Source organism: Syngnathus leptorhynchus, chromosome 6, assembly GCF_054491065.1.
Source record: "Syngnathus leptorhynchus isolate UIUO chromosome 6, UIUO_Slep, whole genome shotgun sequence".
Taxonomy (NCBI): domain Eukaryota; kingdom Metazoa; phylum Chordata; class Actinopteri; order Syngnathiformes; family Syngnathidae; genus Syngnathus; species Syngnathus leptorhynchus.
In genome coordinates, this window is record NC_141200.1 from 11,133,724 (window position 1) to 11,160,256 (window position 26,533).

The 26,533-nt window shown below is 40.5% G+C and overlaps 1 protein-coding gene across 3 annotated transcripts; it reads left to right on the top strand.

Moving 5' to 3' along the window:
• The first annotated feature begins 1,618 nt into the window (after window positions 1-1,618).
• Window positions 1,619-26,533, top strand: pamr1b (peptidase domain containing associated with muscle regeneration 1b). Of its 3 annotated transcripts, XM_085915122.1 has the most exons (14): window positions 1,619-1,778; window positions 9,067-9,243; window positions 11,578-11,703; window positions 12,194-12,308; window positions 13,764-13,981; window positions 15,350-15,457; window positions 18,633-18,803; window positions 18,899-19,090; window positions 20,783-21,598; window positions 21,674-21,847; window positions 22,676-22,742; window positions 22,839-23,068; window positions 25,171-25,529; window positions 25,603-26,533. In XM_085915122.1, exons 1-14 carry the CDS (start codon window positions 1,619-1,621, stop codon window positions 26,164-26,166), a joined length of 3,477 nt encoding a protein of 1,158 aa, XP_085771248.1. In that variant the 3' UTR covers window positions 26,167-26,533. The 3 variants fall into 3 exon arrangements, with proteins under 3 accessions (XP_085771248.1, XP_085771249.1, XP_085771250.1); XM_085915124.1 differs by lacking the exons at window positions 1,619-1,778; window positions 9,067-9,243; window positions 11,578-11,703; window positions 12,194-12,308 and adding an exon at window positions 13,602-13,666 and having other exon boundaries at window positions 13,764-13,785; window positions 13,856-13,981; window positions 25,603-26,528; XM_085915123.1 differs by lacking the exons at window positions 1,619-1,778; window positions 9,067-9,243; window positions 11,578-11,703; window positions 12,194-12,308 and adding an exon at window positions 13,572-13,666 and having other exon boundaries at window positions 25,603-26,528.

The following is a 26,533-nucleotide window of genomic DNA, read 5'->3' on the forward strand; positions in this document are numbered from 1 at the left end:
GTTGATACTTACGCCAAGATATCAATGGTGCTGTCATGAATTCAATTAAAAGGATAAATCTAATGTTTATGCATGTAAAAGGTGTGTCAGATGATAACTGTAATAAAATAAAAAAATAGTTTCAGTGGCTAAACCTACTGAATCAGGCTATTTCCAAAGTCAAATGTAAATGCAGTGCTTTGATGACATTTGTGAGCCTTGTGGCAAAAAAATGTTTTACCTTGGCCATTACTCCAAACTGAGAGCAACATAAACGTCGAAAAAAATACCTGTTTTTTATTGTTGTTGTTATGGTAAAATATCTGCTTCTAAAACAGAAGATTCAATAAAGGCCGTGAAATGATATATTTACACACCCCATGCCAAATCCTCGTAGAAAGACATGAAAGGATTGCACTGATTGTCATACAACCAAATCCAAACTCCGACCCAACAAACACTCCTTGTATGAAAACACTAGCACAAACAAACAAAAGCAGTGTAGAAGACCAAGCCATCAATTAGACAAAATGTCCCTAAGATATTCTTATAGCATCACATAAATAATTGTCTCACATTAGTGTCGTTTCATTACACTCAATTTACAGCTACTGGCCAAAACACACATACAGTGTAATCAGTCAGTACAATTCATTTCCAACCCCTCTCCCCTCAAATAATTGGGCCTGCCGCCAAAAAGGCTGATTAAACACACCAGGGCCTTGTCAGTAGCAATGATGGGCGTGCTTTCATGACATCGCTGACTCAAATGATGACCTCAGAGAAAGACAATGATAAACAAAGCATAATCTTCCAAAACCTTAAAGGACCTAATAAATTGAATTTTCCTGAACAAATATCAGCATTCCAGGGTGTACACTCTCATCTCACCTTAAGCCCGCTTGGATAGGCTCCAGCACCCACATGACCCTAGTGAGGATAAGTCGTTCATGAATCAGTGGTGGCGGGTAGAGTTTTTGCCAGGGGGATGCAATACCATCATAGCACTTTTATCTTTACTGTTGTCTTGAATGATGACAGTTCAAGCCTTTACACTTTTTCATTCGATAGTATTAACCTCCGCAGAGTCAATTCATAGGTGCTTGTATTTCGTGAAAATTGCTACCTAAATGTTATTTTGTGAAACATGCTGCACCCTCACACCCGCTTTAAGGATCAGATCAATGTGAAACTTAACACTGACTTTTTTTTTTTAAAACACTTGAGTAGTCCACCAGACGTGAATTCCATCACATCATTTGTTTCACCATGTATGTGCCGAGCTTCATTGTATATGTGTGAGCAAGAGAAGGACAGACACAATGGGTTAAGCATAAAAGACTGCGTTCATTTAAAAGTAATGCTTGTGGTCCTCCATGTGGAAGGAGTAGAGTTTAAGGCAGAACATTAGGAGTGGACTGTAACTTGAAGCCAAAGATAATGAGAGAGAGCGAGACAGCGAGAGAGAGAGAGAGAGAGAGAGAGAGAGAGAGAGAGAGAGAGAGAGAGAGAGAGAGAGAGAGAGAGAGAGAGAGAAAGAGAGAGGGAGAATTAGAAGGTGGGGGCAGGAAGCATTGAAAGAGTTTGAGATGGTGATGTCAGCTGAGTTCAGAAAGTAAACAGAGTTCCAGACTGCAGCATGCTGTCTGCGGAACCCGGACAGCAGCTGGGGCAAGCCGATGGGGGCTCCCACACAATCTCCGGGACCAGCGCAGTTATCAGTGGGAGGGCAGGCTTGTTCCTTCTCATTTACCTCCTCATCTTTATCTTTGTACCTCAGGGGAGCTCCTGGCCCAACAGTAAGAGACCAAGTTTACTTGTATAATACACTTCTTTCTCTCTGTTGTGGATATTTTCTTAAGCCAACATCTTTGTCTTGATGCAGTCTTTCTTTAAATACTTTAATCGCAAATGAGCAAAAAATCAAAGTCTTCCGAAAGATACATGGCATGTTTATTAATAGAGGTGACTCGTTTTTTTTATCTATCGTCTTTGCAAAGATGACATACAGAGTGAGGTATGATCCTTGATATCTTTATGTACAGTGTAGAAAAAAGTGCATTTTTGATTGTGTGAGGTTGTTTATCTGGTGTTACATAATAAAAACAAAAAAAGTGCTGTTACGGCACATTCCTTTAGGTAGCTTCCATCCTAATAGCACTGTTCAGACTTGGTATGCTGCAACAATTTCTCTTTTAATGTCAAAGTGGTCACTGGAGATGTAGCACTTAAAATAGTCTCTGCATATTCGCCCTTGATGACTTCTACAGGATACAGCAAGTTTGAATCGATCGTGCTGACTGCAGTGATGCGTGTCAATGTCTCCGCTGCCCTCCGACCCCACTTTACAAATTTCCAAGTAGTCAAAACACAATAAAGTCATGTTGGCCAGCGAACCCGTCTGTGTTGACTGGCAGTGATTTGATGAATTCCCTCGTTGTCAGCTGAGTCACTCTTGAAGACTGTTGCATAATCTTTTGTAACTATCTGATGATTGCTGAAGTGTCTGCATACCAATGTGTCCTTTACCTGAAATTGTCGTTTGTCAGGATTAATCCTGAGCTAAAACAGAAAAATTGCATGCGTTTAGGCTCAATATCGTGTTGTATAACAGAGAAGTCAATCCCAGGCCGCATTACTGCTGTAAATTGTAATTTATGCGCATCAAAGTGGATAATACACTTCATTAGTGGGTTTTCGAATCGAGGAAGTTCATTGAAGCAATGTACAGGATGAGCGGCAGGATAAGCCCACACTCAGATCTGCACTACCCACAATGTTCCCCGGAGAGTTTCCTTGTTCCATGATAGCTAAATCACAATGACCTCAAAATACCAGGCAGCTGCTGTGGAGAGACTATGCAAAGGCAACTGTATACTTGTACATACGCACACTCCAAACTTTCCACAGCACGTCATGGTTAAGTTTTTGCCTTGAGGAAATAGTTTAATTGTGTGTATTCATAGTCTGTGTAAAATTATTCGAATGTCATTTAATTGACATGACAGTTTGGCAATATTTTTTGCTTGGAAGAAATTCTCTATTCTCTACAAGGATGCAAATCACAAATAATTCTTAGTATGTTGTGATGACGACATTATGATGCATGACAATATACATGTAACTGAAGAAAAAATAAAACTTGTACCAACATTTTTATTGCAAATTAAGAAACCAATTATGAAATTAAGTGAATAAAAAATACCCATTGCTTTCATAATTCTACCATATAATATGATGTAGTCCAATTAAAAGCAGTTTCCGTTTGAGTCTTTATAAAACAAAACACAAGCGTAATTAGTGCTTAGCATCAGAATTTGAATGTGTAAGCAGATATTCACCTGGGTACTAACTAGAAGCCAAAAATCTACGATATATGTTTCTCTGCTTATAATGGCGAACGAAATAGATCGGTATGGATTAGTCCAACTTTTTTTTATAAAATGTGTTTTCATCAGTCTTTTTGCTAGGCAACAGCATAAATGCCACTGATGATGTAATTATGGCTCACTCACCTGGTATTCATGTAAGGCAGCCACAGCGTGCGTTCTGTCCCCTCTCAGTGATGATGTGCTTGCGAGTGTGAATGATTGCTAATCTCCACTCTACCCTGTGATTGACTGTCAACCAGTCGAGGATGTCATCTGCCTTCACCCAATGGCAGGTGGCTTCCACTCCCCATGATCCTGAGCAGGCGGTGATAAAATGGATGGATGGATGTTTAGCCAGGCAGTGATGATACATTGATAAGATTCCCAACAGATTAAAATCGTATGTGAAAAGACTTACTTGAATAATATCTAATCAATATCTAATGATTTTTTTTTTTTACGAGTGTGATTACATTTTCTGAAGTAGTACTGTATATATACTGTCGATATTTTGGCCGAGCTAGTTGACACTTACCTTTTATTATGTCCAGTATTAAATAGGTATCATTTTCTATGTTTCCATGCAAACTAGGAGGACACAGTGGTATTCAAATTGATTCAAGCGGTGAGCAAGAAAATGTCAGTTGCAAATACCACGGATAGACTGCACAGATGCATTTCTGATAACATTTAGGTATCAGCATTGAAATATGCAAATAGCTTTAGCTCTTGATGCACCTATCTTTCCCTGAATGTCATGTGACGCGAAAGCCAGAGAGTACAGACAAACTCCTTGCCTTTGGATTGAGTCTTTGGGATGATTAAATTCAAAATGCGCATCATGTTCTCAATCCACATTAGTCGTTTAAAGTAGCAAATCACGGCAGTATGAACAAGGAGCGAAGCAAGGAAAAGGAGGGGAAAATGTAGTTGCTTTACTTAATACAATAAGATAAAAATGCTGTAGCCTCAAGATAATTTAATTTACATAATTTGATTTTGAGCTTGATGAGAATGTATTTTTAACCCAAAAACAATCAAACAGTATTTTTGTTGGCAACAAAGGTCAGGGTTCATAATGTTTTTGACCCTATGTCTACAATGACTGTATTGGGGGGTCAAACTAATGAGCCATAGATCCATCCAAGATTGTAATTTCCATGACCGCTTCCATGGCTGTGTCAGCAATGATGTCATCGTCTGCATTGACATCAAAAGTGCGCAGCTGAGTTACAAATGCGAACTGCTTTTTTTGGGCATACAGAGGTCTCCACCACGCGATGGAGAGTGTGACAATGAGTGTTATTTCTACCGTATGAGTTTTTTTTCACATGCTTGTAGAGAGTCTTCCACATCTGGAGGAAAAAAAAGCAAACAACACTTCCCATTTCCAAAAGCCGCAGCAACACACACTTTGTATTCAAGTCAAAGTGGAAACTACCATAATAACTACTGTGATTCTAGTAGCGCTTGAACTACACTCCCCTCAAAAAGTATTGGAATGGTGAGGCAGATTGCTTTATTTTTGCTGTAAATATTTATGTTTGACATCAAAAGTTAAGAAAACAAAGGCCAGACTAACGGGTGAAAACCAATGCAAGCACAAGGAGAACCGGCAAACTCAGCACAGGAATGCCAGAACCACAATTCTATTGTGCCCTCAGAAATTGTGCCCTCATTGCAATTTAACAAATACATTCGGTGAGAAGTGACTGACCAGTAATAAAAATTTCTGCCATGAAAAGAAATAGTGATGGGTCATTAAGTAAAATAATACCATGTGTATCCCAAAATAACACAATTTTACTGTGGGTAAATATTACTTTCCATTTGTCTCAGAGGAGACAAGATATACTAAACCCCCTAAAACATTGGACCCTGGACTTCATGATCTCATTTCTGCTTTCCTTTACAACTGCAGAAAGGAACACAGCACACAAATTACGATTTCTGTCGTAAATCCATCGAGTTTCTATTCCTCATGTTCTCATTACGATTACCTGTGAGTATAAAGGGCGACTTTGCTCACCACGTTCTTTACTTTTCAGTGCATGGAAACTACTAGAGCTCATAGAAACTTTGGAGTTTTAGACTCAAACTGCTTTGGTTTTGTAATCAAGTACCACCACTGTTGTCACTCCCACGTGCAGATGGTCTAATAATACCTTTTAAACGAAGACACCTCCCCCCAATCAAATAATGCATTTGACCATGAATAAAACACACAGAGCAATGATTTGAATGTATTTATGGGAGCTGAGGTGTACTTTACTGGAGCATGGTCCCCATTGTCTCACAACTAACTCTGAATTTGGGATACATAAGGCACAGTGGTTATAACAAATTAATCTATCCCTAAAACCATGAAACAACTAAAGGATTGACAGTTTTAATGTTTGCCAAATATCAGGGTGGAATCTCTATCCAGTAAGTAGAATCCCCCCGCACACACACACACACAATTGACAGCATGTCGAGTTGTCTGACATTAATTGCAGTACAATAGCCTCAGGCATGCAACTCAGTTGCTGCTTCTTAATACATTGCAAAAAGCTGTCAGCAAAATCTAGATCGTAATATATTTTTTATGGTGTTCTCTTTCAAATAACCAAAAATAATACTGATTTTTAAACTAAGTGCAACATTCCAATTATATGCACACAGGAAAATCCTTGTACAACCACAACTGTGTAAAAGTCCTCGTGCAATTGTTTCTATGCAGGTTTTGTTGCCGACCTGGATATCTCACACCATACGTGCGTTTATACAAGGTAGTGAAAGAAGTACCTTTGACAATAGAACACTATCATCATAAGCAAACACACATTATATAAAACTGTTCATTAGAGAAACATTGAAAATCTCATAACATTTTTCATCCGGAAATGCAACTAAAGTGGGCTTTTCCTCTCGCTTGCCCTACTCCTCAATTCTAACAAAATTTGTAATGCTCAAATGACATTTAAAAAATAATATATTGAGAACTAAAGGTCAGCCGTTTGAATCTGGCCACGATGTAGTACAAACACCCAAACGCCGCTGCTTGTGTTTTTGAAGGAAACAAAAGTGAACATTATGAGGCCTGAGACACTATTTCTTAAAAAAAAAAGGTTGTTCCCTTTTGCCACACAGATAAAACATTATTTCTTTGGGGGGAGATACCCAAGTGCTTGTGAGAGAAATTATTCTAATTGCTTGATCAGTGCAGAAATTAGATGGAGGCAGAAAAAAAACTTGTAGGATGGAATACAGAAGGCATCTTTCCCCTTTTTGTGGTCATATTATTGATTCTGATCATTCCATTGCAGAGCTAGAATCAGAGTCAGTTTAAACCAGGTACCCCCATCAATGTTGAAATGAGTTTTAGTTTGTTTGTCTTTTCCCATTTCAGTTAGCAAAATACTTTCTGGTTCATGTAGAATGACGTAAGAAGTTAGGATTACATGGAAAGGAAAAGTCATTTGCCTTGGGGGGGGGTGGGGAGAATGTTTCAGTCGCAAACCCAACGGCAAAAAGAAAGAAATCCAAACACGACCAAAAGTGAATTCTGTTAGTTTGTGCCAGTCAGTAGCAGACCATACATTTTGATTTATGACAAATCTCCCATTTGTATTCTGGGGAGGGTGCAATGCTTAAATGAAATCAAAACCTTGATTTGCTTTTTTATACACATTTACAAAATGTATGAAAAATAAAATATAATTCTGCCCTTCTCAACAATCTTGAATAGAAATGTAAATATTTTCTTTCAGTGTAAACCTGCTAACAACCTCATCCCCTAAAAATATCATAAAGGATAACAATTATTCACATTCTTAACCCGACAGGGATACCTGAGAGGGTTGAAGGTCACAGTGGGGTCAGCTCCCTAGGGACATAGCACCATCCCGTCTGATGACATTACCAGGCTGGCCCCTTTTCATGTTTCTGTCCGATAACTCATGTTTTCGACTCTCATGGACCTAAGTGACCTTTACGTATGAAGGACGCAAATTGGTCTCATGAGAAGAGATGGTGTCTGTAACCTCTCAATCCCCATATGGCAGCCATCGCAACTTTTAAACACGATTTTCATCCTGTGTTGTGAGCCATTCCCCTCAGTTAAATGTCATAGTGAACAGTGTACAATGGTAACGTTAGCCAGTAACTTGCTTGGCGATGCTTTTTATGCAAGGTGCACAAATTATGTATTCTGGTCCACATTACTGATGAAACATCAGTGATCTGAAGTGCACTTGGTCGTGACCATTTTTCTGTTGTAAGTGCAAGCAGATGAGCGTTAATGACTACACAGATTGTAGTCAAATAATGCCTCGATACATCACTTATATGGTCCCGTTCGGTTTAAATCATGCGTCAAGGGAAGTGTGCAAATGCGCTGTGTTTTAAATGGTCCTAAAAAAAAAAGCGTGTAGTTGTGTTGAATGCTATTTTGTTTTTCTCGCCAACTTTTCTATAAACACGACTTGTTCGTCATCACTGTGCATGCTTGTGGTTCCAAGATGGAAATCCCCAAAAGATGACCATCTAGACATAAAGTGTAAGAGTATATTTTTGTTCAGAGGGAGACAGACGATCTGATGAGACAACACAAGTACAGCAGTATACAAAAACAAAATTGATGAGGCTGTGAGTTTATATTTGTTGCGGCAACAACAACCTGCAACTAGTGGTTGGTATGATAGCTTGAATAGTGTGCATGTGTGTGTGAAGACTGGAGACATTAATCTTCTATTCTTGAGACCGCAGACAGATGTAGTAAAAGACTGGTGGAGCTTTCAAGGTTAATGCACAAATTCAACCCAACCCACGTCGTCAAATAAAGAAATGACTTCAACAACAGACAAGATAACATAAAAGCGTAAAGCCTGCAAGCAGCTTTATGAGGCATAAAATCTGCCATTTGAAAACCTGCAGTGATATTAACCTACTGGAAATACACTGCCCCAATTGCAGTTGATTGATATCAAATTTATTGTACCATCAGTTGTGGAAGAAAAATAGTGGAACATTTTACAGTTTGTTATATGTTTTGATAGTGTGAATTTTCAAAGAACCCAGTCTAAGCACTGTGTAAAGTCTTGTCTCTCCAGTTGATATGCTTCAAGTTATTCAAATAAAAACATGCCCATTCCTGTTATAACAGTTTGATCAAATTATGAAGCATTAATAGCATTTGAAGGGACTTTGTCTGCTTTTAATGTACAAATGACGTGGAATATAATGATGAGCTAACTGTTGGAAGAGCACCCTTGCCAAGTTTAAAGTGCTGCATCTGTTAATTCTCCTTCGGCTACAAGGACATTATCCTATCTGTTTCCCAAATTCAACAAAACCCTTGACACAACCACAGAAAAATGCTCAAAGTACCTAGCCAGAACGGTCTTAATTATCAGTCATGGTGACTTTCATATTGCAGCAGATTTTGCTTGATGTTTGATTTTGTACACAGCATGCAAACACACAACATGGGAAATCCAAAGAGAAGCTTGAGGTCACAAAGCTGAGGAAATAACCAGAGCAGCAGTAGGCAGCAGCTCACATAAACACAAAAGTAGTAAACACAGCAGCCCTCTGTGGACATTAAAGTCAAGTCTGCTCATGCAAATATCACAGTTGACATTTATTGTCCTGTCTATTTTGGTACTCACGACGCACTCCGTTTGTTGATATTTTTCTTGTGGTTTAAAACAAAGTACATTATTTTTTTATTTAGATTACGGCTCTTTGTCCGACCACTGCCCCGGCCCAGAGTGGAACGTCATGTGCAGGAGCTGCTGCGAGTATGATGTGATCCGCTGCAAATGCCCCCTGCAAGGGACATCGGTGGGCTACGCTGTGCCCTGCTGCCGCAACGCCATCAATGAGTGTGACCCCTGCATCTTCCATCCAGGTACAACTTGATCAGTGGCTGCCAGGCAATTGGCACACATTTATAATGTTGTTAAGTATTTGGGTATTTTGTTGAATTTAATTGGAGAAAAATATTGCATTTATTGGTTAACTCTGTGTCAGTATCAGGTTAGCAAATTTTAGTAGATTTACTCAAAGAAACACGTCATTGTGTAGACTGCATGTTTTCCCCATGATTGCTTGTGTTTTCTGAGAATCCTTCATCTTCCTCCCTCATTCCAAAAACATGTCCTATACGTTTGTATGAATGCTTTTAATTTTCTGAGTTTATTCGGCTGGCAACCACAGCCATCACAATTTTAGCGCACAACGTTCATTTGTCCTCCCTATTGAAATAAAAAAGAAATGCTTTTTCCTGACTTGTGGATCGTTGAACAAATAGACAAAGCACTCCTTCCCATCTGTGGTGTAGTCAAGAGCCATACAGCCAGTCTACAGTATTAAAACAAATTGACACAGCTGGCTGCTACTCCCACAGGAACTCAAAATGGAAGCTGCCACTCTTTGGGGTAGACTTGCAACACAATTTTGTGAAGGTGTTTGTGAGATTTAGTGTCCATTCATCCCAAAGAACAAAAAGTTCATATGTCATGTATGATATGAGGGAGTACCTGGCCCACAATCAAAATCAAGAAGCAGCCATGCCAAGTCTCTCATTGAAAAATGGTAATGTATCATGATATCGTCAGTGGAGTTTGATGAGTGCATAATAAATGTCCTATTTCAGTTGCTCTATATTTGCAAGGCATATGATCAACTCTGGCCACAACTGCATAATAATATACATAGTAATATGGTGGACAGTTTAAACAACTACAGTCAGCAACAACAATTTAGAATTTCACAACACGTCTATTTGACTCTTTGGTAGAATGTGGATTACTCCACATTTTATATTGCTGACAAAAAAAGTCAGACGAGTCAATACCTCATCCATCTATGTTTGACACATGAGTGGCATGTTTTTAGACATGAAAATAGGAGACTGCAATGGTATGTTGATTTTAGTCAGCTTTCAGTCTTTCAATAGTGTCTGCTGTGTTCTTGGCACCACACCAAGAGCTGTCTGCCTCTTCTGGCCTTTACACTGCTGGGAGACAAATAAGTGTGATGGAAAACCTAGAAAACAACTTAATTATGTCGGATCTAATTTGTTGGCAGGCCAACCTCACATCACAAGATTTCCTATGCATCTTGAGAGTGTTTAATGAGACTCTAATGTTTTTACGTTGGTTCCTACAGGAAGAATCAATAATTTGTCATGACAAAGTCTGGCCATTTCTGCACACATGCTGAGTTTACTGCTAAATTAGTTTTTTTTCAAGTTGTTGCTGTTTTCCTCCAGAAGAATGTCATGTTTGTATACATGGAATCGAAGTGTTTTGTAGAAGAAAAACAGATGGTGAGAATTAAGATGGATACAAGTACCTTGTGCTCACTAAATGTACTCATAGGGACTGTGCACAGTGAAGTCATAATTTACCATGTATAAGTCCGCATATGCTGTTCAAATTCATACCTGACATACTTTGCCATCCTCCCCCATAATTGACCCAGCAGCCACTTAAGTGGAAATCCGTCTTTTCAGGAAACAGTATTGTGGGGTTTTACCACATTTCTAATAAAAGGGGTAAAAATATTTTAGCTTTAATTTGCAGTGAAAGATGAGTGTAATGGGTTTAGCAGAGTTCATTCATTGTAAATATATCGAGGGTATATAGCAGTGGTGACTGCATTACGAGAATGGGGGCCGGGCAGAACAAGCAGATAGTGCTGAGATGAGTGACCCGACTTCGAGATACCATTGTTAGGCTAATGTTTAGCATGTGAGTAAAATTTTAGCTGTATCATATACCGGTTAGCACATCCCCCCCTCTTAATTCAAAAGTACCGGGGTTGATTCCTGCTCTAGGCTTCCTGTGTGATGTTTGTATGTTCTCCCGTGCTTGCATGGATTTCCGCCAGGTACATATTCCAAAAACATGCATGATAGGCCGCCCGTATTTGAAACAGTTATACCCAAATGAAGTCAGTTTAGCATGGCATAGTAGTGTCAAAGTCGCATCAGCATCTCAGTGTCTTACCCTTTAAGAATGAATATTTGAACACTAATACTGGAGCACGTAGTCATATAATATGAGCATACTCACAGGCACACCACATATCACCTATCCCCTGCAAACATATCACTGCATTGTACTAAGGAGTTTTGACGGGTTCAATGTATATTTTTGACAAGGTTGGATGAATTGAAGCAAATGTTCATTCATTGTCTAATATTCCGTTTTTGAACCCCATACTATGTTTCTTCCAGGTTGCAGTATTTTTGAGAACTGTAAGCGGTGCAACAATGGGACATGGGGTCCCAAAGATGACTTTTTCATCCGTGGCCAATACTGTGCCGAGTGTCGTCCCGGATGGTCTGGTGGAAACTGCATGAGTGAGTGAGGTCATTTACTTAAGGAACACATTACTGTACTGTATGTACACATATACATTACTGTGGGATGAAGTAAATGATTTTTCCTTTCCTCTGAACATATCTATGTACATCTGGGATGACTATGCCCTCTTTGGAAGAATGCCCACACCCAGGAGGGCTTCTTGACAGTCAGATATTCAGGATAGATTCTAAACTATTTCACATGTAAAATTTGGACTCCAAAACTTTACGAGTATAAAATGTTGCCCTACTCAATAGCCCATTTTTTTCTTCATGAAAAGGTAAAAACTGTCCTGATGTTTGTTGTATGATTTAGTCATTCTTTAGAAAACTTTGGAATCTTGTAACTCCACTTTATAGAACTGCGAGACAAATAACATGAACGTGCAGTCTATAGACCAACATGTCATTATAAACTTGTAAAATGTTATAGGCACAGCACATTCTGTGCAATGAGACAATGAGTTATTTCTGTTGTATTCAACAGAGTGTGGTGGGGTGATACGTAAACGTCAAGGTCACATAGTTCTGGAAAGCTACCCCAACAATGCTCAGTGTGAGTGGACCATACAGGTGGACCAACCCTTTACAATAGAACTCAGGTAAGGCGGTATTATTTTGTTGCAATAATGTCGCAATCTGAACTTCTACTTCCTGTGCAAGGTTGCATTGATTGTCCATTCATTATTAGCACAGTGACTTTGTGAAATCAAAAGAAATAAAATTAAAGTACAAATTCAAACATCTCCTACACTGGTATTATAGCCGTCCCCAGAATCCGAATCGGTCATTTGTAATAATGATTAAACCCTGGCAGTAGATCAAATGTCTGTTCAGCTCAGATATTTGGACAATATGCATCATTAATAAAGGCAAGCCAAGTACTTTGGAAAAATGCAACAGGCCTTTTTTTCTTTAATAACTTTCCGGCTGAGTGATACCCTTCCCGTTGTGTCATTTTCTCCATTACATAAACCTTTTTCCCTTCCATAATCACGTGTTTGTGCCGGCTTTGAGACTGAGAACTACAGTAGTTTGTTGGATGCTAAAAGTTGATAATTGATTCAGAACACTGCCGTTAATATTTGTAATTTTGCGTTAAATGAGATTTTCAAGGATTTCAAAAGACTCTGAAGACTTTATCTTAATCAAACTATATCAATGGAAATACAATGTGGCGTCGTTTTTGAAGATATACATAAGAATTGTTTTCTTTTTTCGACTGACTGTGTAGACCAACCCTATCTCCTGGCCAAAATCAGTGGCAATAGGCTCCAGCTCACCCTTGACCCTAAGAAGCGATGGATGAACGGATTATAAGCATTAGTGGTGATTGCTTCCAATATGATACAAGAGCAAACCATGCTAAAATCTGTTGTATTTGGTTTCCAAAATGGTACTAAAATTCTACTTGCGTTTGTAAACGGCCGACCATTTCATGGTTGAAGTTTTATAGACATTTTACAGCCACTGTTCAGACAAAATTAAGAAGTTTATCCAGGCTCGAGCCATCATGCGGTTTATCAGCAATAATTATTGTCAGTCACACAAAGGCATTATTTGTGCATTATTTTTATTAAATAGGCACAAAAGGAGTGTCAGTGATGCATATCCTCGTAGTGTGATAAAGGTTATTGAGCTTTCCAAAGCCACAGTCCAATGCAAGGCTCATCAATTCTTTTCACAAGAAAGAAATGTGATGGCAGCACATGGCCGTTGTGTCAAGAATAGAACAAAAATAAGTAGATTCTTGTAAATGATGTCCAAAACTGCTTTGTGCCAACACAGCGGAACACAGGTCTGACTCACCTTTCATGTCAGCAAAACATGTATTAGCAGTTCCAGTCACTTCCTGCAGCTGTTAGAGCAATTATTGTCATTCATTGCCTGTTTTCCCTCTAAGCGCTGTGAAGCGTCACAACTGCGGTGGCAGATGGTGGAGCTCTGCCAGATAGCACAGGTGCTCGCATAAGTCGGGAGAGTGTAATCACAGCAGTTGCTAAGGTGTTGGGTATTTTGTTTTCTTATTTTATTCATGTCCGTCTTCATGCCAACAGGTTTATGATGCTGAGTTTGGAGGTACATCGTTCTTGTCGCTATGACTTCGTGGAGGTCAGAGATGGTGACAGCATCAACTCTCGTGTTATAGGTCGGTTCTGTGGAAACAACAGACCTGCTCCCATTCGCAGCTCTGGCAACAGTCTCCACATTCATTTTGAGTCTGATGGTTACAAGAATTTTGATGGCTTCTTTGCTACATTCCAAGAGAGTTCAGGTATGTCGTCATTTGCATCTACCTACCACTAAAACAACAGTGCAACAAGCATGCAATTACTTGATAGTTGACGTATTTAAAGGAGAATACTGTGAGGAGCACATTTTAAATAGCATGCTCAATGTTCAGATTTGAGACAAAATAACCAAGCTAGTTTTTCACTGCTAAAAGTTCGGGATGTCGAATGTGATTGATGTGTTGTTTGATAAAATGATATCTCATCTGTGACAATTGTATACTAATTATATATAGGCCAGACGGATCCTGAAAGTTTTCCACGTTTGGGCAGTTTCATTGTTTTGTTGACAATGTGAAGAATTCACCGTCACATGATGTAACTCAAGCTTCTTGAGTCGAGATACTGCTCACTGTTGCACACCCAAGTTTCTTTTGATACAGTAAGCCAGTATAATAGGAAAAAGCCATAGGAAAAAGCAACGCCTAACAACTATTCACTTCTCCCAGAAAAATAAAACATTCTTACATCATCGTATTTGCGACATCAACTTTGCGACTCAATTCAATGGCTTTGTGGTGGCTCCATGGTTATAGTTTTGTGGCTACTAACTCGTAAAGTAACAAAAATGCAGTAGTTATCAAAATCAGTGAGGTGGTATTGACTATGCTAAGGTATGCTGGCCATTGATGACATAATACCTCTTTAGCATCCTCCACAAAGTAGGATTCGCAATCTTTAATGACTTTGTCTTTCCCACGATATCAAACAAAAGCCTTTAATACATACGTATTCTTCAAAATACTTTGTTCACAGTTCTTTCATGAAAAGCTTAAAAAATATTTACCAAATAAACAATTGCCCTACATCCAGTTTTACAATGTAGAAACCCTTAAAGCTTCACCTGGTAACAACTCGCAACGGCCATCCATACTACATGTTTCATTGATTTATGACATCTGGAAGCTCTGTCTCAGTCTCCCTATTTTAAGAGAGTCACGTAAAGGTTTTTAGTTCGCAGCAACTTCTCCCAGGGTGTTAAACACCCTGTAAATACCGAGACATACAGAATGCATGGTAGGGTTAATCTAAATTTACATGGCAGTAATAAAATGACTGACACAGTTGGGTTGACAGGAGCTTTAAGTCAGAGCATTTATTTTTTGTGGCCTAATGTACTGTACTCACAATCAGACACTGTACTAGCTGTAAAGCCACGTCATAAAAAGATCTTTGTCTTTCTCGACATGCCCACACATATGTAGAAATGGAAAGTGAAAATGACACTGAAATGATGCCAGCTTGGAGTATACCAGCCTTCCTTCCACTTCAGACTTTCCAATGTGATCGCAGTTTCATGTTTCTCCTTTAAATAAATACTTGTGTGCCCTGATCTATTTATTTTGTGGCAGCTTGCAGCTCCTCTCCTTGCCTACATGACGGGACTTGTATCCTCGACAGCTCTTACACATATCATTGTGTCTGTCTGGCTGGCTACACAGGCAAGAGATGTGAAAATGGTAAGTCTTTAAACATGTCACAAATGTGAACCAAGACCACAAACATCTGTTTTCAGCTGTTGCTGGGTGGGTATTGTTACTGTTGACATTCATTCCTGCAAATGAGTCATCATTAGCATTAGTCAATTGGTATTGGTATCCCCCCCCGGTCAAGTGTGATGTTATGAAATGTTGTCCACAGATGCTAATCCTACTTTGTTTCCTATCACTGTTGTCCACCAATGCTGTTGCCAAGGAGGTCCTCACCCATGCCTACAGCACTTGTTGATGTTTCACTCCCTAAAAGAATGTCTCAAATGTGTTTTCTGGTCTGAGAATGGCTCTTTTAATTATACAAAAATAAATAGCAATGACTCAGTTGGAGTTGCTAATCTGTGAACTATCATGAGTGGAAAATGTTTAGGATATTCATAACCAAATGCACAGTATCTCCCTTTAATATTTTAGTTCAGATCTTGGTCTACATTGCTTTGTTTGTTGTGTATGACAACTATAAATTGAAGTACTTAATTACAAATTAATTCTTGACACTTCACCACGACGATGATTAAAAGACTGTATGAATTGGAATAAGTGATCCTTTTCAAAGAGGAGGCAGTTTATACTGTAATTTGGGCTGGGTGGAGATGAGCTGTCCTGGAATTAAGATTTAAAAATAATATGCAATAATATGTCAAGTACAAGAAGAAGGAAAATTATACGGAATGTGTGTTGTTCTGTTAATAGCACTAAGGTTTTCCCCAACACAGTGGAAGAAGTGAGTTGTGTTTCCTCAGAGAGGCGAGAATCATTTCGGCCCTTCATGGTCTTGCATTAATGGGTCTCTGGAACTTGTGTTTTTATACTTTACACATCTCCCAGAAGAACCTTTAAAAATTGTTCTGTTATGGTGTCATTTTCAGTGTCATATTTATTGCTATAAACTAAATGATAATACAAGTCCGCATCAATTCTTGAAGCAGTTTTCCCATAAAATGACAAAATGGTTCATCTTCTGTATTCCATTGGGAATTCCAGCCAGTCCTTTTATTTCAGAAACAAGTAATATTACGATCGCAAAAAAAGATTACATTTCTGTCACAAGGTCATCCAATTGAATTTTTTTAGAAGACTTAAGGGTAATTCATCGCACTAATATTGAATCTGATCTGCTAGAAGCATGCGTGTGCTAATCTGACATGCTGCCAGGGAAAACATACTGTAAGTAGCTGTTTTTTTCTTTCATACTTAAAATGAATGCTTTCCACCCCTGAACCGTGGTGGACAAACCTCAGATCTAAAAGCCACCCATGACCCTAAAAAGCAGTCAACTGCAGATTTAGCACATTTTTCCTACACCATTGGTTTGCCAAACACATTTCATTCCATCATTGAATGAAAGATTGGAAATTGGATCTGTTGGAGAATACTAGATTATATGGATGCATCCTTGGTTATGGTTTTACAAAACAACAGCTAATGGCATTGACCAGGTCCAACAAAAAGATAATGGCACATCAAACATAAATTAATAAGTTAATATGTTAATGCAGACCCCTATAATATATAAATTTGAGGTGTTTTAATGTCATTGCATTATAGAATGATGTTTCACTTATGAACAACTACAACGTTTGGATAAAGTAAATAACAAACTCAATAAATCCGAGCTGTAAAGATAATATTCCATTAAAATATTCCCTAATCAATAGGGCACTTTATTCAATAAACTTTTACAACTCTGCTAATGAAACTCTTTGGCTAAAATCGTTTTTATTGCAACTATTTATTTCTGTGTTTACAAGCCAGGTGCTCCAATTTGCGCTGTGAATTGTTTATACAATTCAATAACGTGTCTGTGAGGTTTGCTGCTTGCAAAGTGCCGCCATTCTTGAGTTAAGTCTCAGAGTGTTAATTAGTTTCATATGTAAACTGTGGCCAATGAGCAGCTGTTATGTTTGCTGCTTGCAAAGTGTCATCATTCTTGAGTTAAGTCTCACAGTGTTAATTAGTTTCATATGTAAACTGTGGCCAATAAGCAGCAGAAGCAGTTACACATTGGTGTATTTATGTAGTCTTTTACAACAGGGAGGTTCACTTAATCAATTCTTAAGGGGACTTTTTGAAATAAGTCTCTCTACAATCTAGTACAATGGAGCCTCGGTTCTCGAACAATTCTGTATTCGAACAAAGAATTCGAGATTTTTCTGTTTCGGATGTGGGACGAAATTCGGTTGTTGAACCTCGCGAGATGAGCCGAGAGGAACCACATGCCAACAGATTCCGTTAGTTATTACATTCTGAGGATTGCATCAACTCTAATCATGCCTCCAAAGGAAGCAAGTGGGAGCAGTAAGCCATCCTAAAACACAAAGATGCTCCTAAACTTTAGGACCTAAAGCAATGCAACAGTGAGCGCCAGGCGCGCTGCGGTTGCGCAATCGGACCAAATTAAGCTTCCTGCGCACTGAGGTCTACGTACATTTTGGAAAGTACATCAGGACTTTAAAAATGTTTTCTAAATTTCAGCGACGGCTCTGTCACAATAATGCGACCAGCGCGGTGCAGTTGCGCGGTCGGCGGAGCGCTACAGTTGCGCGTTCGGCGGTGCGCCGCATTTGCGCGATTGGACAAGATTAAGCTCCCTGCGCACTGAGGTCCACTTAAATGTTGGAAAGTACATCAGGACTTTAAAAATATGTTCTAAATTGCAGCGACGGCTGTCATAATTATGCGACCAGCGCGGTGCAGTTGCGCGTTCGGCGGTGCGCTGCAGTTGCGCGATCGGACAAGATAAAGCTCCCTGCGCACTGAGGTCCACTTAAATTTTGGAAAGTACATCAGGACTTTAAAAATATTTTCTAAATTTCAGCGGCCGCTCTGTCACAATAATGCGATCAGCGCGGTGCAGTTGCGCGGTCGGCGGCGCGGTACGGTTGCGCGTTCGGCAGTGCCCTGCAGTTGCGCGATCGGACAAAAAATGTGCAAATGAAAAAAATACGTTTTACTGCTTGAAACGGATTTAAAAAAATCCATTATTTGGAATGGGAAAACATGATTCGGAATTCTATCGATTCACTTCTCGAACAGCCTTCTGGAACGGATTATGTTAAAAAACCGAGGCTCCATTGTATTTTCTTTACGGGCACAACATGTTTAGAAAGAAACTCAGCATGCAATTTGTATTTCTCCTCAGTAGTGGGATGTCGCAGGCCGCCTGTGCCCACCCATGGATCCACACAAGGAGTGTTTCATCACTTAGGAGCACAAATCACTTTCCACTGTGATGCAGGGTTTGAGTTGCAGGGATTACGTGCTGCCATCTGCCTCAGTGATGGCACCTGGAGCGCACCTGCTCCACAGTGTGGTAATTTAGCTTTATTTCTTTATTATGGACAAATAATGATATAAAAATCAATGAACATACCCTCATCTAATGTATACCTTTTCTATGTCTGCAAGTTCCAGTGGAACGAGTATGCGCGCTACCACCAAAGCCAACACACGGAGACCACTTCTTGGTTTTCGGTCCCAATGATGTTTTAATTGCTCTCCAATATCTTTGCCATCACCCATATGAACTCATTGGAGTCTCGCAAAGAACTTGCCTTCAGAACAACACCTGGAGTGGAACTCATCCTATTTGTACTAAAGGTGAGACCAAGTAACTGGAATATTTAACTTTCTTTTCTAAATGCTTGAGTTATTATATTACAGAACAAGCGCGCAATAGGGCGGGGTGCAAGCGATCATCGTGGTGCAAGAGAAAGTCGGGACGCAGCGCAGGCAGAACTAAATCGTAAACGGGATATCGGTCAGGACTGGCGGCAAGCAAGGCAAGACGGGTCAGTGAACGGACAAGGTCGGCAACCTGAGTCAGACAGCGGGAGCGCAGTGAGCAAGCGAGTGGCATCACGGGACAGACAAAGGAAGAAGTGACGGAATCGCGGGGTTTAAGTAGGAAGGCTGATGAGCGGGTGACAGGTATGGGTGATTGACTCGATTGGAAGGGCGTGGCTGTAAACGAATGACGTCAATTGCTGATTACTGAGTGACAGGTACAGCAGGCGCGTGACAATTTCAGAAATTCCTCATGTGCAAGCATTTTGTTCTGCAGAGCGAGTCAAATCTAAGACCCTCCTCTGAGTTCTTTTTTGTGAAACATAAAAGAAAATGATCACATATTCTCTAGAGTTTTGACAACATAACAAACAATGCAACTTCCTTAATCCTTAAAATGTGATGCCCCTAAGGCTATTTTTGGTCGTATAAAAGTCAAAGTAATCTGGACACTACTTTAAACAGTACTTTGTTTAAAGATGAAAACCTCACCATAACCTAAAACCCACGTGTTACCTAATAAAACACAAAATCAACATCACGCAACAAAATTAAAATTGCAAATGTTCAAACTCGACTGGCTTTGTAAGATTAATTGTGACAAACAAAACGTTTGTACACCCAGCTTCCAAGTTATGTTCTGAACAGAATGTTTTCCAGAACAGTTTTGTATTGCTCACACTGCCAGATTTCATCATTTGTCAAAATCACAATTATCACAGACTGTAATAGTGAACTTAACAGTCCTGCATAATGTTGGAGAACTACCTGCTAGTGTACATACTGTACATAGCAAACATCATCTTCAAACAAACATCTTATTTATTGTTAAAATCATGCTTCATTTGGACAACAGTGTCCAACTGGTTAGCACATCCACTTCACAGTGTAGAGGTTGTGGGTTAGATTCCAGTACTGGCCTTCCTGTGCGGAATTTGCAATTTCTCCCTGTGCCTGCGTGGGTTTCCTCTGGGTAATCTGGTTTCCTCCCACATTCCAAAAACATGCATGGTAGGTTGATTGAGCACTCCAAATTACCCGTAGGTGTGAGTGCAAATGATTGTTCATGTGTCTGTGTTCTGCGAATGGCTGGCAAACAGTTCAGCGTGTACCCTGCCTACCACCCAAAAGTCTGTTGTTATAGGCTCCAGCATGCCCGCTACCCTCGTGAGAAGAACTGGTTCAGAGAATAAATGGATGGATATCTCACTCACACCTATGGGCAATTTGGAGTGCTCAATCAGCCTACTATGCATGTTTTTTGGGATGTGGGAGAAAAGCGGAGTGCCCGGAGAAAACCCATGCAGGCACGGGGAGAACATGCAAACTCCACACAGGGAGGGCCGGCGGTGGACTTGAACCCGCACCCTCTGAACTGTGAGGTGGACGTGCTGACCAGTGTTCCACCTATATATACATATTCATCGATATACGGATATACATACTAGTTGGTGACCAACAAACCTAAAATTCACTAATGAATCTTAACACATTCTTTGTCTGCAGTGAATAACACACTCACAGAAGCAGAAAAGGACAAGGAAACTGAAAAAGAGACAGCAAAAGGTACAGAAAAAGATAAAGAAGAAATACACAGTGAGAAAGATATCATTAGCAAAGATAAAGAAAAAAGCCAGGAGAACACAGGTATGAAAAAAGAAAGTGATCGCTGGAGTACAACAGAAGACAAAAACACTGGTACTATTCCAGAGAAAACTGGTGAAGAGGAAAAAAATAATGGCCGGGAGAAAACCACGAGCAGTGGTGAAGATAAAGTGGGTAGTGTCGGCCCAGACAATGGCCGGGACACAGACGAGAATAAAGAACCTGAAATAGTAAAACCTGGGAAGAAAGAAGTCGGTAATTCCCCAAAGTCAGAGCTGGATATCATTGACGGCGTGGCAAGAAAAGACAAAGGACAAGATGAGAAGGAAAAAAAAGAGGAGCAAGTGAATGGAAAAAAAGACACTGGAAAAGTTGGACCCAATGACACGAAGCTGCGGACGGTCGTCTCAGAGGAAATAAACACACTGGAGATCTCCAAGCAGGAAATGGCAGAGAACAACACAGTCACGGATGATACAAATGACTTAAGGAAAAATAACACAATAGCTTTACCAGAGAGGAAAATAATTCCCTCAAGAGTCAATATTACACAGCATACGCTGTATAGGGCAGGAGATAAAGAAAGCGAGAAACTAAAGGAAAGCCCAACAAATAAAGAGGACAAAGTGGAGACAATTCCTACTGAGAAACCAAAGGAACTTGATATGCATCAAAAGGAGAAGGAAAAAGAAAAGGACATAAACCAGAGCTTCATTGGTAAGACACAACGTCAATGAAAAAGTTTCCCCTTTGCCCTCATACTCCCCTTGAACATGAAGTGCTCTTCTCCAGACTGGAGCTGCCCACCTCCCCCTCGCCTCTATCATGGTTATCACGTGATGCCAAGGGCCAAGCCTGAGACAGTGGAGTTCTTCTGTAACCACTCCTACGCTCTGAGTGGAGATGCCCTGCGACGCTGCCAACCAGATGGAACATGGAGTGGGAAACAACCCCTGTGTGTTAGAGGTAAGGACTATGCTTTATCATCATTACTGTGCACAACCCACAGGGATAAGACAACATGTCTGTGGTAATGTAGAATTTTGGTTCCGGTTGCACTGAGGATTTTTAGTTCCTGTAAAATTAATGGCTCTACATCTGGAACTTTCTTCTACTTTGAGTATGAACTCAAAAGTTCAAATATTATTTCTCCCATCTTAAACCTAAGCCATATTTTAGCACATTTGAAGAGGAAGTCGACCCCAAATTTTCTTTTGTGTTCTGTGCAATCAACTAACCTTTTCTGATTAATGTTTTGTGAGTGAAATACAAAATTCAACTGGCAAAATCCACCTGTTTTTATCCATCTCGGTGGGTGTCTGTTTTGCTACTTGGTGTCGACTGAAAATGACATCGACGTTGTCAGGTCTCAGGTCACAACCAATCTCGGCTCACGAGTTGTCTGAAAGTGTGCCGTGATTGTGTCGTGTCAAAAAAAAAAAAAAAAACACTCTTAAAAGGAAACAATTCACATAATAACATAAACTTATATCACCCTTGATAACAAGTATGGTCATACATACCGAATGTCTGACTCTTCTTTTGGATGATATTACATTGTGAAGTTTGTGGTTGTTAAGAATTGGACGATGTTATGGAGGGGATAAGAGATGTGTTCTATAATTTATGTGGTGTGTTCTATAATTCAGCAAATTTAGGAAAGGTCCATTTGTTAAGCTTCTTGATTAATTAATCTGTAAGCCTGTAATGTATTGAACATCACTGTTTGAAAACTAATTTATTAAGTCCAAGTTATTAATTCATTATGTGCCGACATGTACATGCTTGTTGCAGCATGTCGGGAGCCCAAAGTATCAGAACTGGTCAGACAAAGAATCCAACCCCCTCAAACACCATTCAGGTTTGTTTTTTGATATTGGTTTCATTGTTTTCAATCAAAAGAAAAATACATGCACTAAAACGTTTTGGTTGTGTCTCACTTATTTTTGGCCCGCAGGAAGACACCGGTGCACAAACTGTACTCCACTGCAGTGGGTCGACAAATTCAGTCAGACGGCCCCACCAAAGGGCCACCAGTACATTCACAGTTGGCTTCTGGTTTCCATCACCTTTACACACACATCGAGTATGACTGTGTGTCTCCGTTCTACCACCATAGTGGCAGCCCTCGCCGTACTTGCCTCAAGACAGGCAAATGGAGCGGGCGCCATGTATCTTGTTCACCAGGTGAGGGCAGCAGCCGTCCGTAATGCTATGTGAATAAGATTAGGTCATCATGGAACACTTCAAACAGAATTGCTGGTATTTGTAGAATATTGAACATTGTCATTAAAGGTCTCTCAATTACTTAATACCATTGGGATAAGTTAGACAAGTGAGAACATTTCTGCATTTAGACTAGGAATGTCCAAACTCTCCTCAAGGGCCGCTGTTCTGTCTGTTTTCCATGTCCCCCTGCTGCAACACATCTAATTGAAATGACCAGGATCGTTATCAAGCTTCTTCTGAGCTTGCTGATGAACTCAGCAATTGAAGCAGATGTGTTGCAGGCGGGAGACATGGAAAACAGGCAAAGTAGTGACCCTTAAGGACAAGAGCTGGACGCCTGATTTAGACACAAAGATGCAAGAAGACCATAAATATACAAAGCCAACTGAAACAAAAGTTATTGACATTATTAAGTACATGCTATACATCGTAAGACATATTTTAACCAATCATTGTTTGATCCTTAGGCGGCTCGGTGGAGCACCGGGTAGCACGTCCGCCTCACAGTTAGGAGGGTGCGGGTTCGATTCCACCTTCGGCCCTCCCTGTGTAGAGGTTGCATGTTCTCCCCGTGTCCGCGTGGGTTTTCTCCGGGCACTCCGGTTTCGTCCCACATCCCAAAAACATGCTTGATAGGCTGATTGAGCACTCCAAATTGTCACTAGGTGCGAGTGCGAATAGTTGTTCGTTTCTGTGTGCCCTGCAATTGGTTGGCAACCAGTTCAGGGTGTCCCCCGCCTACTGCCCGATGATGGCTGGGATAAGCTCCAGCACGCCCGCGACCCCCGTGGGGACTAAGCGTTTCAGAAAATGGATGGATGGATGGATGTTTGATCCTTTAATTTCTACGGGTAACTACCGGCTTGACCAGTCAGTACATTAACAAACAATTTGTTAAAAAGACGCGAGATGCCAGCTCAACTGTTTGGTACGTGTTTTTAAATTATTTTTTTAACATGTAAGACACATGTAATTTATTGTGGATATTAAATTTGTGGAAGCTCATTTTTAAAAGCATAAACAAAATCTTCAGCGGTCACCATAGCTCCCTTCCACATTGACTACTCGTACTCATGCTACCAAGTTTGTATGGACCGTGTGAGAAGACCATCTAAGTGTTCCAGAAAGACACGGTCCAAATGCGCAAAGCAATGTCTTTGGTTGCTGTTATAGCTCCAAGGGGAGGGGTCATTTTGTAATTTGGGCAGTTTTGAATAGCCAGATGTCTCAATATTCTGTCCCCATAATATACTTAGAACATTTTTCACAGATGAAGGAAGCTGTTGTGTCTTTTTTGTGATTGTGATTCATAAAATGCGTGTTGTGTCTTGAACACGGTTCCTTTCCCGAGTCCAAGGTCAGTCAGTCAGTCAGTCATTTTCTGAACCGCTTTGTCCCCACGGGGGTCGCGGGCGTGCTGGAGCCTATCCCAGCCGTCATCGGGCAGTAGGCGGGGGACACCCTGAATCGGTTGCCAGCCAATCGCAGGGCACACAGAGACGAACAACCATCCGCACTCGCACTCATACCTAGGGACAATTTAGAGTCTTCAATCGGCCTACCAAGCATGTTTTTGGGATGTGGGAGGAAACCGGAGTGCCCGGAGAAAACCCACGCGGGCTCGGGGAGAACATGCAAACTCCACACAGGGAGGGCCGGAGGTGGAATCGAACCCGCACCCTCCTAACTGTGAGGCGGACGTGCTACCCACTGCCCCACCGAGCCGCCACTCCGAGTCCAAGGTATGCACGGAATTATCGTGATTCATAAAATCCGTGTTGTGTCTTGTACGTGGTTCCTTTCCTGAGTTCAAGATATGCACGGAATTATTGTGATTCGTAAAATGTCGTAATCAGAGATATTTTGCATTTGGGTAAACATGTCTTAAAATAACAATGCTCTGTTCTTTGTTTTGTAAAAAGTATTAAAGAAGCAGAAAGAAGGTTCAACAAAAAAATGTGTGGACCCTGCCTCAATATGACATCATTTCCCCCATCCTCCCTCTTCATCATGGTCTTCTTTTTCTATCCTCTCTCATCCTGTCACCTCCTCTTTGGCAGTGTGTGGGAAGCATCCAACCTTTGACTTTGAGAGGCCTGAAGAGGCTCATTGGCCTTGGCTAGTGGCCATCTACCGTCGCACCAACAATGGTCCAGAAACCAAACTGACCAAGGCAAAGAGCCACAGTGGATCTGTGAAAAAGGATGGCAACGCAAGAGCTAGTAACCATATCCGGGCTTCCGACTGGCAGCTGGTGTGCAGTGGAGCTCTGGTGAACCAACGGAGTGTTGTGGTTGCAGCCCATTGCGTGACACAGCTGGGGAAGGTTTATCCTCTGGATGCAGCTAAAATCAAGGTGGTGGTCGGGAAACACTATCGTGACGATCACAGGGAAAATAAAGGCCTCCAACACTTGAGGGTAAGATCATCATTATGTGTAGCTTTAAGATTAAGCTCTTCAATAACAATTGCATTTATTCTTGCTCCCAAAGGTGGCCACCGTCATTATTCACCCAAATTACGACCCCCATATTCTTGACTCAGACATAGCTGTTATCAAGTTACTGGACAAAGCAAGGATTGGAGAGAAAGTGCAACCCCTGTGCCTGTCAGACCTTCAGGGCGAGGACGAGATGTCTGGACAAGGCCTCGTAACTGGCTGGTCTCCCCTTGCTGACTCAGGTTTGGGTGCTGACGAAAAAGCGAGAGTTGGCCTTGTTCACCTCGCTGAGATCGTTCCATGCGAGCAGCAATACGCTCGTAATGGGGTGCCGGTCAGTGTTACAGACAACATGCTGTGTGCTAGCCAGAAGCCCAACTATGGACCCTCTAACATATGTCCCTCTGACACCGGGGGAATCCTTATCCTCCCTGCACTTACCGATGACAAGGGGAATCCCTCTGTCGGCCCTACTCAAAAAGGAAGAAAAAGACTTTGGAGACTTCTGGGACTAGTAAGTTTTGGCTATGACCAAGGGGAGTGTGATCCTGAACTCTATACAGTCTACACTCATGTAGCAAACTTCAAAGTCTGGATAGAGACAAGTATGAAATAGAAATGTTGTGTAGTCTATGACACTGGACAACACGGTGCTCTAAATGAAGGGATACTCGCACATTGAATGTTTGATCAGTCTTTGAATAGAAGATATCTCATTCGTCGGCCTGTATATATAGACTTGATAATGACTCAAATTTCATCATTAAAACGACAAAGTCATGTTTTATATGCACACATTAGTATGTACTGTATATTGTAATGTACTGACTTTTCTATTGACTTATATGAATGAAAGTGATGTACATATTGCATTGAAAGACAGAAAACTGGATGTTTTAATTAAAGAGGGAAAATCTTTTCAAAGTGATTGTCTGTGTAACCTGCCATACGTGTACTGTATTTATATAACTATCCATACTTCA